This window comes from Saccoglossus kowalevskii, chromosome 4 (assembly GCF_978046115.1).
Source record: "Saccoglossus kowalevskii chromosome 4, keSacKowa6.1, whole genome shotgun sequence".
Classification (NCBI taxonomy): Eukaryota; Metazoa; Hemichordata; class Enteropneusta; family Harrimaniidae; genus Saccoglossus; species Saccoglossus kowalevskii.
The window spans coordinates 24,284,839-24,297,219 of NC_140644.1; the positions used below are offsets into that span (position 1 = coordinate 24,284,839).

General features: G+C 35.5%; 1 protein-coding gene across 2 annotated transcripts in view; it reads right to left on the reverse strand.

The window, feature by feature from the left end:
* Nucleotides 1–482: 482 nt before the first annotated feature.
* Nucleotides 483–12,381, reverse strand: part of LOC146747211 (protocadherin Fat 4-like) — a 28,282-nt gene continuing 16,383 nt past the window's right edge. The window contains exons 2-3 of one of the 2 annotated variants that reach the window (XM_085497979.1): nucleotides 2,345–2,541; nucleotides 483–1,834 (exon numbers count right to left, since the gene is read on the reverse strand). In XM_085497979.1, the coding sequence (XP_085354105.1) occupies nucleotides 2,470–2,541 (72 nt within the window). In that variant the 3' untranslated portion in view covers nucleotides 483–1,834; nucleotides 2,345–2,469. Of the gene's footprint in view, nucleotides 1,835–2,344; nucleotides 2,545–12,381 lie in introns of both variants that reach the window. The other variant, XM_085497978.1, reaches the window with a different exon arrangement.

The window sequence follows — 12,381 nt, forward strand, 5'->3', positions numbered from 1 at the left end:
AACTTTTTTCAAATTTACTCAAAGATGATTTATTTTGAAAATGTCCATTTCAGGGCAACAGATTTCAATGAAACATGATACACAGATGCATTGGGATAATATTCAGATCTATGAATATTAATTATCTAATTTGTACGGTATAACAATTAGCCAATTTTGGCATTAGCAAGCACTTGTTAGCATATTTTAAATTGGGTACATACAGGTAACCAGGACAAATCACAGACCTAATTATTTTTTGCTTGACACCTATGCAATTATACAATATCTAAAGTCATTTATGGAATTATTTTTCACATTTAATATAATCTACCCGGTAATACTAAAACACTGTCCAGTTTATTATTTCATGTCTTCAATTCTTTCAGCACACAGACTTTCTTAGATTAGTTTCTATAGGTGAAATACGTTTGGCTGGAAAGTATAGGTGCTAGGTAGCTTATCAGAGAAAGCAACACAAGTTTGACACAATTAGACATCAATGACAGGTTGAACAAAGGAACTTTTATTTACAGATGCATTATATATTCATGAGTTGCGTAATCAACCAACACCACAGAATGAGAGTTGATTATATCAACTGTTGGTATGTCAGATATACAGAGTTAATTTTGCTGTTAAATTTTCACACAAAGGAAAACTATAATCAATGCTAGAGCTAAATCTTGGTTTGTTAGGTGTAGGTATAACAAAAAGTACACCTCATGGAAAACACAAATAATCTGGTGTGTTTTATTCAAGTTGTATTATTGTCTCCTATACTTAGTTGATGCATAGCATACTACAGTCATTGCGCAGCATACTAGTCATTGCGCAGCATACTGCAGTCATTGCGCAGCATGCTACAGTCACTGTGCAGCATACTACAGTCACTGCGCAGCATGCTACAGTCACTGCGCAGCATGCTACAGTCACAGCGATGCAGGCAATAATCATTTCGCAGTATGGCATAGTTGTTGCACAGCTGTTGTTTTGACACGTGTTGTACAAGTTTTGTATCAAACATGATGCATAGCGACAACTGTGGACGTAAACCTAAGTCGATAGCTACGTTATCACAAATTAACTAAATCAGATCTAGATTGACTCTTAGATCAGTACCTAAATGCATCACTGTCTCAAATTCAGCTTCAACCAATTTATGACCTGTCCTCATAATTCAGATAGGGAGGACTATAAAAGCTGTGAAAAAGAGATTCATTGTTTGACGTTACTTTGAAATGTAAGGAGGGAGGACGGCTTACAAACAAATAAGCTTAATAATTATCCCAAAATATGCAAATTAATTTGAATGTTTGAAATGTCACAAAAAAGGGGAAAATAAAAAACAATTTTTTCAGTTTTATTGAACAACTGTTCAATATCACAAAAAAAAAAATACACGGCTGAATTTTCCACGAAAACGTACTTATGTGTTTACACACAAATTTTGCAAAATCCTCAAAGTATACGAACAAACAACTACTTTTGCACTGTCTGAAAACAACAAAACAAAATAGTTTGGTGTACATATCATTCTAATGTTAAATCCTTTTAATTTTGTATAATGTGAACGTTCACAAATTATCTGCAGAATATATTCTTAAAGTGACCCTAATATCCAGTGAACTGCTGCAATTGGTAACACCAGACAAATTATTTTACACATCAAAGGATTTCAACAAAATACAGGAAACAATACAACTCAGGTGAAACTGTGTTAGTGAGTACGCTGATCGGTGTCTGCTTATTTGTCATACTTTTTCCATTCCATGCCATCAGGTGGTTTTACCCCCACCTTCTTTTCACCTACTTCGTTCCAATTTGTACTCAAGACTGTACCTCCAGATTCCATCTAGAAGGAAACCAAAAAATAAACCAATAAATAATCCCCATAGAGAAGGCATTACTGTACACTCTAAAAGGTTGTGAGTTTGAGTCCTGGCTATATCATGGTGTTGTATGGTACAATGGTTATCATTCTAGACTGGCAATCACAAGGTTGTGAGTTTGAGTCCTGGCTATATCATGGTGTTGTATGGTACAATGGTTATCATTCTAGACTGGCAATCACAAGGTTGTAAGTTTGAGTCCTGGCTATATCATGGTGTTGTATGGTACAATGGTTATCACTCTAGAATGGGTTTGAATGGATTTTATTTGATAATCTGATCACTTGCCAATGTTGTGTCTTTTAAGAGAACGGCATTCATCTGAGGGGGTGGTCCTAGATGAGAATATGACCCAGAACTGTTATTGTGTATCCAACAATTAACAAATACTTCTTCTGCCTCCCACATCAAATTATACTTATGAATGATTTAGAGGATGTCTTTCCCACCTTCCACATCAAACTTTTACTTACGAAAGATTTATTCATGGCTTTTCTCACTTCATCGTTTCCATCTCGGTAAATCTGTTGGAATAATTTATTGAGTGCTGCATCACCTTCTGGCTTCTCATTTTTCTCTTCCTCCTCAACATCCCGAGCTAATTTATCCCAGTCTGTTGAATGGTGGCTGGATGACGGATATTTTTTAGTAACACTCGAAGCTTCAACAGCTTCTAGAAATAAACATAACATTTCAATGAAAAGCAGCCTGTACTAATGATCAGAAGTGTACTTTTGTAAGTTCAAGGTCATGTAAATTTTTCATGACAAGTAAATATGCTAAATTAAATCCATGTAAACTTGTAACTTTAAAACTGAACTCATTGTTTCACAGACAAATCTGTGAATTTGACACCTAGTGAGTATGCTCAAGATACCATAACAAAATACCATAAAATAAAATTGAACCCTCGCCTAAATTCACTTTGTTCAATTACCCACCATAGACTCCGGTCAGTCAAAATGACTATTTTGAACTGTAGGCAGAGTCAGACACCGATAGGTGGCGGGTTTTTCCGAGCAAACAGAAAAAATTATGAAAGTCTTTTCCCAGTCCGAGATGAAAACAAATTCAACACCCTAGTTAAGACTCAAAAAAGGGTGGTGTCTTACCTTGCCTGTGCTGTCCCCGGAGCAAGAAGCCAAAATGCTGCTACGGTGACAGGGTTCGGTGTGCCAGAGAAAGCTAGATCCCAACCCAATTCTGGGGGGTAATAAGCTTTCGAAGTAAAGACCGAAACAGTTCTGCATGAGGGCATAGGCCGCAAAGCGAGACCTAGGAGCTTCCAGGGGAGTGCTGATGGTAGAGAAACCTGTCCACATAAAATGCCGGAGTGACTTATTGCCTATGTGCAGGGACCCTAGCGGTCATTTGGGCTGGGTCAGCAAACCAAGACTGAAGCAAGAAATTCTGGGTGAATAAAACAAATCAATGTTGAGACTCGAGTCATGCGAAAAGCTGGCCAACTTGATTTGAATCACAAATCATGACACTTGACCAAGCAGGATTTCCAGCTGTGACAGTGACACAGACTGCTGTTATTTGTCACAACCAATAGAAAGGTTACATCAATCAATCAACCCCCTAGCAATAATGACACTAAACTTCACTGTTACCAATAACCTATAAGTTGAAATCAGTGGGGGTGGCAATGACAGGTGGAATGTATTTCTCACCTGCATGCTGGTGAACCTGTACAATTGTAAGGCATCCGCTTTCACAAAACAATGAATACTGGTATTTATTTATGATTTGGGAGGGGTTGTAGCTGGTGCGTTTTATGGTTTGCGGAAATACTTCAGCCACATCGTTAAAACATGAATTTGAACCTTTTTATAATTTGAAGAAATCTAAAGTGAAAGTCAAAATGAAAAAATTAATCATACAAAATTTGACACAATACCTGGGAATACATAGTAATGACAAAAATGCAATTAATCCTTCCTCTCCTGGTTCCCGTGGGAACAACCAAATAGTTTCATTGGGGACAAAATAAAAAGCACAAGGAAGTAGCAAATTCCACACAACCATTTGACAAAGATTTACTATTACTAAATTAAATATTTATCATGAAACAATCAATAAAGGGAGGGACAACCACATGCCTATTCTCTGTAATAAGGTATTATGACACACCAGAGTCACAGCTGATGTCTTGTTCTGCAGTGAGGGAATTTTATAATCACAATGGCTTTACATTGGTTAAATATAACTGTACTCTCAGTTCTCTGTGTATTAATAATAATGAAAAATATAGGTATGATGTTAATACTTTGTGAGGTGTAATAATCTCTCTGTCGGTTGTAGCTTTCATCATCAGTTGCCCTGACAACAGATATGATCCTAAACCAAACACTACATATCCAAATGAATCACTTTCCAATGAGATACTCTCAACCAATGGTAGATTGTGATAACCAACACAATGTCACCAGGCGTATTACACATTAAGCTGATTTACCTGTTGCTTAGGAAACAGCTAATATTTGGGGTTATTGACCTGGTAATCATTTTTCACTCCCAGAACAATAATTATATATACACACTAATTAAAAGATCTATATCAACAAACAATGAAATACGTAGAGCCAAAAAGTGGAGTCGGATTGCTCTTATCGTATTTATGTATCTCAATACCAGCAAATGTGATGAATTATTATAATTCCTATTTGTCAATCGGATAAGCTTTTAAATATTTTTCCATGATTATTAAACATTGTATTTAAAGTTCATGATTCGGTACTATATTTTTTTTATATTTTATATTAAAAAGATGTTCATTGGTTCCACTGGTGGGGTGTGTACAATTTCAAGGCTTAGGGCAATGAACTACAGACGTACATTTACCTGGTACAAGAAAATCAAAAATTGGGTTGCATATATTATGGGATGTGATGTATAGCTCAGTGTAAAACTCACGAATACGCTCATGTGTCTAACTGGTTCACACAAGGCACGACCGTGGTCTACGTGCGAAACTGCATATCAAAACCAGTCAGGGGTGTTCAGACGAGGTACAACAGCAGATAAATAAACACACACAACAAAAAGAAGTGAAATGAGCAACTAGTTGACGTAGGGATAGAGACAGAAGCGCTTCCCCAACTGATCCATGCAACATACTTCATCTCCAACTACAAGAGAAACCAATCAATCTAGGGCCTATACCAGACATACAAATGACTACTTGGGTGCAACAATGCGTTGAAAACACGCCCATTTTCACAGCTACATTAAGTGACCAGTTTAATTGCGTACCGATGGCAAGTGGTGATCATTTCACACGTTTCACAACTCACTGGACTTGCTCTTTAAGACACAAAATATTTCAGAGCCAACAATTTTCTTCCGATTTCACGATTAAATATATAATGTTGTATGAAAAAAGTTTAAGACTGCAGTAGTTGAATTTAGCAGAATTTTTTTTGAGCACATGATGGTTTCAGGAAGTTTAGTTAGAACATAAGAACTTATCCATTCATACGCATTTAGCACATCTATGGAAGAGAAGAAAACAACAACTTTGGTGGCCAATTAAACACAGACAAATCTTTTTTTATTAAAAGCGAATGCATTTCAACATTCTGTTGGTTATTTAAAGCGAAGAATGTCAACCAATAAGAGAGAAGAATAGTGTAATGAAAGCTGTATTGTGAAATGCTCCGATCTAGAAGGTTTTGACAACACCAAAATGTATTGTAACATGGCTCAGAGGGGTGTTCAGTTTACCATCCATGTACAATACATTGGGTGGAGGATGCCATTGTTGGATCTATACTGACAACTCTTACAATATTAACTTATGAATAGTATACCCATAGAAAACATGGTTTTGATACATCGAGGCGGGACAGGTATTTATACTCGAATACAATACCGTGTTAATCGTGTACAAACGTAGAGAACACACAAATACATGGTTTTTTTTACTTTTATTTGTTGAACGTTTCAGGAACTATACAGACGTGCAATGACCGGTCAGGACATTGAATTTGTAGGATAAAACCACTTTGTCTGGAGATTGGGGTTCTACGAACGCTGAAGTTGAGAAAAAGACTACGTGAGGACGAGCACAGAATGTTTTGGTGGACGAGATAGATATACAATTGTATTTTATTTATTTGTTGTACCTAGAGCATGCAGTTACATCAATCAACAGTTAAAAATAATATATTGCTCACTGGAACAATAGAACACCCATCCACCCCAACCTGCCACCCCTATGATTGCATGGTACATTCAACATGTGATTGAGGCATATATATATATATATATATATATATATATACTGTAAAATACTTTATTTTCGCTTGGAATTTATTTTCGCTATTTTTGCCGAGGGAGTGATTCAGTAAAAATAAAACACAGCGAATTTACCTTTTTGCCAAGATTTTACATTCAACTCACCAAAAATCAGTGAAAATAAATTCCATACAAAATACCCAAAAAGTCTTTTCAGTGAAAATAAATTATTTCACAGTATATATACACAAGTTGAATTGTGATAGTGATAGTTTTCACCATTATACCACATGCAAAGATCAATCAATAAATAAAATGCTTCAACTCATGTCTATTTTTTTTCAATTTCAGACGACAAGGTCCAGTGAGTCATTCACTATGCGCCATTAGACTTCACGTTCAATAGACTGAACTATTTCACTTCACACATGATCTACGACCCCAATCTCCATCTAAATTCACAGATAATGAATATTGTTTACTTGTTTGTTGTGAGTTATGCATGACTAGTAGAGCTATGTTGGAGTCAAAGCTAATATTCATTGGTGGAGTATAGCAAGGGATTGTGGTAAGATACTATGACTTTGGTTGGTGCATTTCACTGACAATGTGTTGCGAAATCAGGGTCCCAGCAAACCAAATTTAAAGTTATCTTTACTAAGTGAAATATAAGCTACAAATATAGTTTTTTGTGGAGGATACATATACTCTATATGCTTTATTACGAAAAACACAGGTGTGTTAAAATCAGTCATATGTTAATGATCTAGTAAACAATAAATATTTTGTTTTCAAGTTTATGTGTGTTTCTATTAGTGATGCGAGGTATTTATATAAAGTGGAGATTCCCACACAAGTCAATCCCACTGTACACCACAGTGATAGTCACAAATTCAATAGCACACCGAGTACAGTCATAAACATACAATGGAGACTGACAATGTTGGTTTTGGGTTAAACAGATCACACTACAAAATGACATTTTGAATAAGATGAATTAAGATTCAGGAGGTGCATTCCTAGTCAAGCTCAATGAGTCAAGCACTAATAAAACATGCTAAAAAAAAAACCCATTCTCAACATTTTTGTTGTTGGGGATTTGAGCGTAAATGAGAATCTGTAAGTTCTTCTATAATACAGAAATCCTATGATTTATCACATCGCTTCTCAGTGTGTGTTTATTGCACAGAGTGGACAAGACCACCATCGGTCTTCACACAGCTGCACCCAAACCACCTGGTGACATAGCAAATGCCATCCCACTGTCATCTCATTGTGTGACTTCAGGCATCAAAGCATGAACACTGGGATGACCTCTAAGGGGGTGGTGGTGGGTTGTCAATGCATGGGTACATGTACAGGTGGGTGGGGCAGGGTAAGGACAAATTACCTCACACCTAAAACTGACAAACTCAAAAAGAACTACAACTTACTAGCCCTTAGTGCGTCAACACCAGATAAACATAAAACATGGAGTCAATTATCAAGGGAGTTCTACTTTTCAATACTTTGACTTTGGTAGCCGCTATGTGACCTGGCTTTAGGCACCATTGAAGACACACTAGTCGGTGATTATATACATCTAAGATTTTGCCTGCAACATTGCTTTGATTTGGCCTACGGCTAGACGGGCCTGTTCCTTTGAGTGAACATTCCTAATTAGGCTATTTGGTGTAGTTCAGTGTTAATGTGTCCATTTTATTTACTCCATAAACCAATATAGATTTGTGAAAAGTTCAATCTCAAACTTCCTATAGGCAAGCAGTCCTAACTCATTATCAGTTGCGCCCCAGTCCCAGTCTAAACTAGTTGGTCAGTTTTATGGTACACTGTCAAACACATGTGATAATTACTGTCAATCTCCCAAATCAATATTGACTCATTAAATATTTATATAATTTGAATAATATTATATTTATGGTATCTTTCTACCATCCAATGGTACTTCTGTTAAATGCTGGTGAGATAAACGAGATCGCTTTGAGTGCATGCAATTTCAGTCAATAATCTCTCGGTACATTTTGAGTAAAGCTTCTGGGATATAATTAGGTTTTTGCCAGTTTATGACAAGCACTTCAAGTAATATTACTAAATACAAACTTATTATACCAGTAGATGAAAAACAGAAATTAACGTAATGGCAAATGAAGCATATAATCCTGAAAAAACTGTTCATTGCATTTGTAATAGATGTACCACACAGTAATACATAGCACACTGAATTCACCCAATCATATATAATATATATATATATATGCAAACAGACCCTGTGCTGCAATTTGCATAACAATTGTCATATCAAGTGTATTACTATAAAATACATTAAACACGAGAAGTTGTAATTATTTTACAGCGAATATTAACGTGGAATCAATAGTTTACTTAGAAATAGCAATTTTGATTAAAATGACCCCAAAAAATACAACCTCATCGGAGGAACTTTTGACCTAGGTTTTCCTCTCTGGGCATTAATTCTGTCTGCATATGAAATCGACACCTTCAGTTCAACCCTAATATGGAGTCCCATTGAATCCGCCGGTTGGTGAACCGATGGGTCAGTGAGCAATGTCTCCCAGCAAAACATTTCTTTGATATTGTTGTCACTTTTGCATCAATGACCGATTCATCTAGTCCTCGTTGTGTCTTTTTCGTTTTTTACTCTCCTGTAAAGGGGCACAATGAAGCAAAACCAACAAACAAAGCAGAACCAATTTTTCAGTCTTTCTTATTTAGTAAATCAATCAAAAAAACATCTACAAGCCACGCATGCTATTAATGGTGTCGAAATTATCATCAGCGGTATTGTCAACGCACAGCGACAAAACCCCGCAGGGAAAAGCAGCAATTACATTCTTCAAGTGTGAGTAATTTATTTTTGTTTTGGGAAAGCTTGTGGTGATATCTCAAATTCTTGCACTTGAAAGCTGACTGTATTGTACGTTGCCGTTAGTTACAAACCTAAACATGTGTATCGCAGATACCATAAAACTGCTTGATTATCACTATCAGGTACGTCTACTGGATCAAGCGTTATTTGCACGCACATTTGTACAGTCAAAATACATAATAATTTTGCATACAGCCAATTCGATTTTTGGTTCATACACACTTTCAATGGAGAAGTGCTCCTAATAGAGCAAATATGATACAATGCCATAATTTTGGGGGGAGGGTGGGATTGTATATATCTAAAAATATACAAAATCAGTGTTTGATATGGCTTTTACAACGCATGTTATATTGTATTTTCTATTTACTTTCTTGTACTTAAACAGATTAGCAGATTAAAGTTAGACAGCTTAGATGATACAAAAGGACCTTTATTATTCTCCTAAAGTTCAGAATTCAGAGCAAGGTGAAGGGTTCAACTATTATACAAACCAGTATTAATCCGTGGCAATAAATCTCTTTGCATTACTGCATTACTAGGTAGCAAGAGTGAAATTTTCTAATCAAGACAAACAGTTCTTCTAATTTAATTTGATCATAATTGAGAATCTTAATCTGTGCTCATTCATATCGAGTTCAGAATATCAGTCGGTATCAGTCAAATCAAGATCAAAGTTTGGTTTTTCACAAGAGCAGAATGTTGCATACTGGAATAACTATTAATAGGTCACATGATGACATACAACCTTTCTTTGTTACTGGTAATTTTATAGAGGGGACATACATGTACCTAGACATATTTTGGACCTACTAACAAATATTCCCATTATTAACTAAATATTGTTCATTATCTAATAAAGCAAGGTGCATATTAAATATTTAAGCCCGAAACATGAGGTAAGTGTTTTAATGTCAATCTTTATCCACAACTTAAATGCTATAGAATACTGCAACACAGGTTAGATTTGTTTGGAAAAAAACATTTTTTAGGCAGACCTATCAACAGAACAGCAACAATTATTAGTAATAGGCATAGCCTACAGACCTCACAAGCACTCTTATGATAATCCATCGACCTAGGGTCTCCACACTCGTGGTTCACGTACTTTCCAAACTAAAGAAGTCCTACTATTATAGTTTAAAATATACAAAAGTCAAGACTCTGTCAACAGAAAGAGCGCATACTGAAAAGAAACAAGGTTGGTCAAGTACAAAATTCGGCAGGTGATAAAAACCAAGGACTTGACATCACAGAAAACAAAGAAAGAGAAAGAAAGAAAAACTTTGTACCCAGTAACGTCTGGGGGCATAATAATACAGGAGCTTTGCTTTGAGATACAGCTATGCAGACATAGTGTCGCCAATTTTAACGTTCGAGATTCAAGTACTGTAACATTGCAGGTACTGATTACATAGAAATGTCACGGCACCTGTCGCAGGTTATCGCTAGGAGATTTATAATTCAACAGAGTTAATTATTACTTTAAAATAACATAAACATTGTGCAGACTTAAATTGGGAATGCCGTTATTTTCATGTTTCACGTATTTATACTTGGGCACAGATATGTTTGTTTTATGACGCTCTTTTAAAATACTTTATTTGCTAGAGTACAACATTACTGACATGTTAAAAAATCTATAAATAAATCAGTATTAGTTAGGTATGATAAAATCCTGGAAAACAGAAATTTTTTGCTCATGTGCCAACACTGCCAAATTTTTTTTCCAAAGACTATAAGGTACAATCTCTTCTTAAATATTTTTTTCCATGTTGTCATCTTCTCAAGAGATCTAAGTTCAATGTCAAATCTTGTGAACAAGCAACAACAAAGAAAAGGTCTTTCTAATTTCTGAGTGTTCAGTCATCCTACACTGTGGAATGTTCACAATTGTGGACTGGCTCACCCAATTATACAATAAAGTGTTGCTGGTAATGGGAGCACTGAAATGTAATGACAATAAAATTAAATTTATAGACCAGCCAAAGAAGCAGCCTTTTCTGACAGAACCTTACATAACCAGTCCATTGAATCCATTCAATGGCAGAATGACAAAACATCCCTAGGAAGAAACTTGGTAACACTTTAATAATGATTGATTGAATTACACAGAGGAAAAGAATAGGCTTCCAATAGTGCATAGGATGAAAACAATTTCTAGCACCCTCCCTTGATTTTCCTTCCATTTCCCTTGTGAAATGAACATCCCCCACCCCCTCCTCTGAATCATACACATTCCCAGTTGTAATAGAGGTATCCATATCTGCTGACAATGAGATGACAACAACAGTACAATCTAAGGGGCATTCAGTGCCAGGAGCCACGGCTTTATCAGCAAACAAGTGAAGGTAGAAGGAAGATCCACTTTAATCAAGTAATTTACTAAATCAAGTTTACTTGAAGCATGAGTAACATCTAGAAAATTGATCAAAATTAATTTCTTATTCTACTCAACACTAAGACAGACACTGACTTTCCTGCACAGGAAAAGTTAGCAGAATAACATTAATTTTTCAATGTAAATTCATATACTAATCAATTTCAAGAAATATTTTAAAAATGATCAAGCTATTTTATATTTTTTTTTTAAAGTAGCCAATGAACTAAATAAGGGATTCACCAGTCGCCAGAAATGCACATACGGAATGTTAGTTATTCCTACAATGGTGGTACACAGTCAGTAGTAAGCCTGGGTTTTGTATGTTATCACAGACTTCAGAAATAATCAAAGGAAGGGGTCTGCATGCAACAGTATGTGATAGGGGTGAAACTCGCTTGGAGCCAAATATACCACTCAGTACTTGGAACAGAATGAAAGCTATCATTAGGGTTATTAATTGAGAGATAATTATACGTTAAAAAATATTCAATAAATCATCATAAATTTTTTATCATTATAAAAATCACATATTTTGTTGTAATTTTGAGATGAATGTTTATTATTATTATTGCTGAAGACAGATGACTTAATTGTCTTCCTTCCTTCCTTCCTTCACAATAACATCAGTCATTACAAATAACTTGATGACATATATATAAACGAGAAAGTGGTACAGCTGTCCCAAAAAAATGGCCGGAAGATGAAAAATGAGGTAGTTCTCAGGTTTCAATATAATTCAGACAATTTGCAAATCAATGCATAGCTGCTGTATTACCATAAAATGACGCCAGTATTCTTGAGACGTTCATGAGAATCGTGAGGAAAATATTCATATACGAATGACACTGGTATTGCTTGCGTATAATTGGCATAGGTTAAACATTTGTATCACTCGGACCAGACAAATTTATTGATACAGGTCTTCTAAAAACATATTTATTTGTAATTCTAACCCACATTCTAAAAAAGACGAAAGAGCTTTAGCGACACTTCTTCAA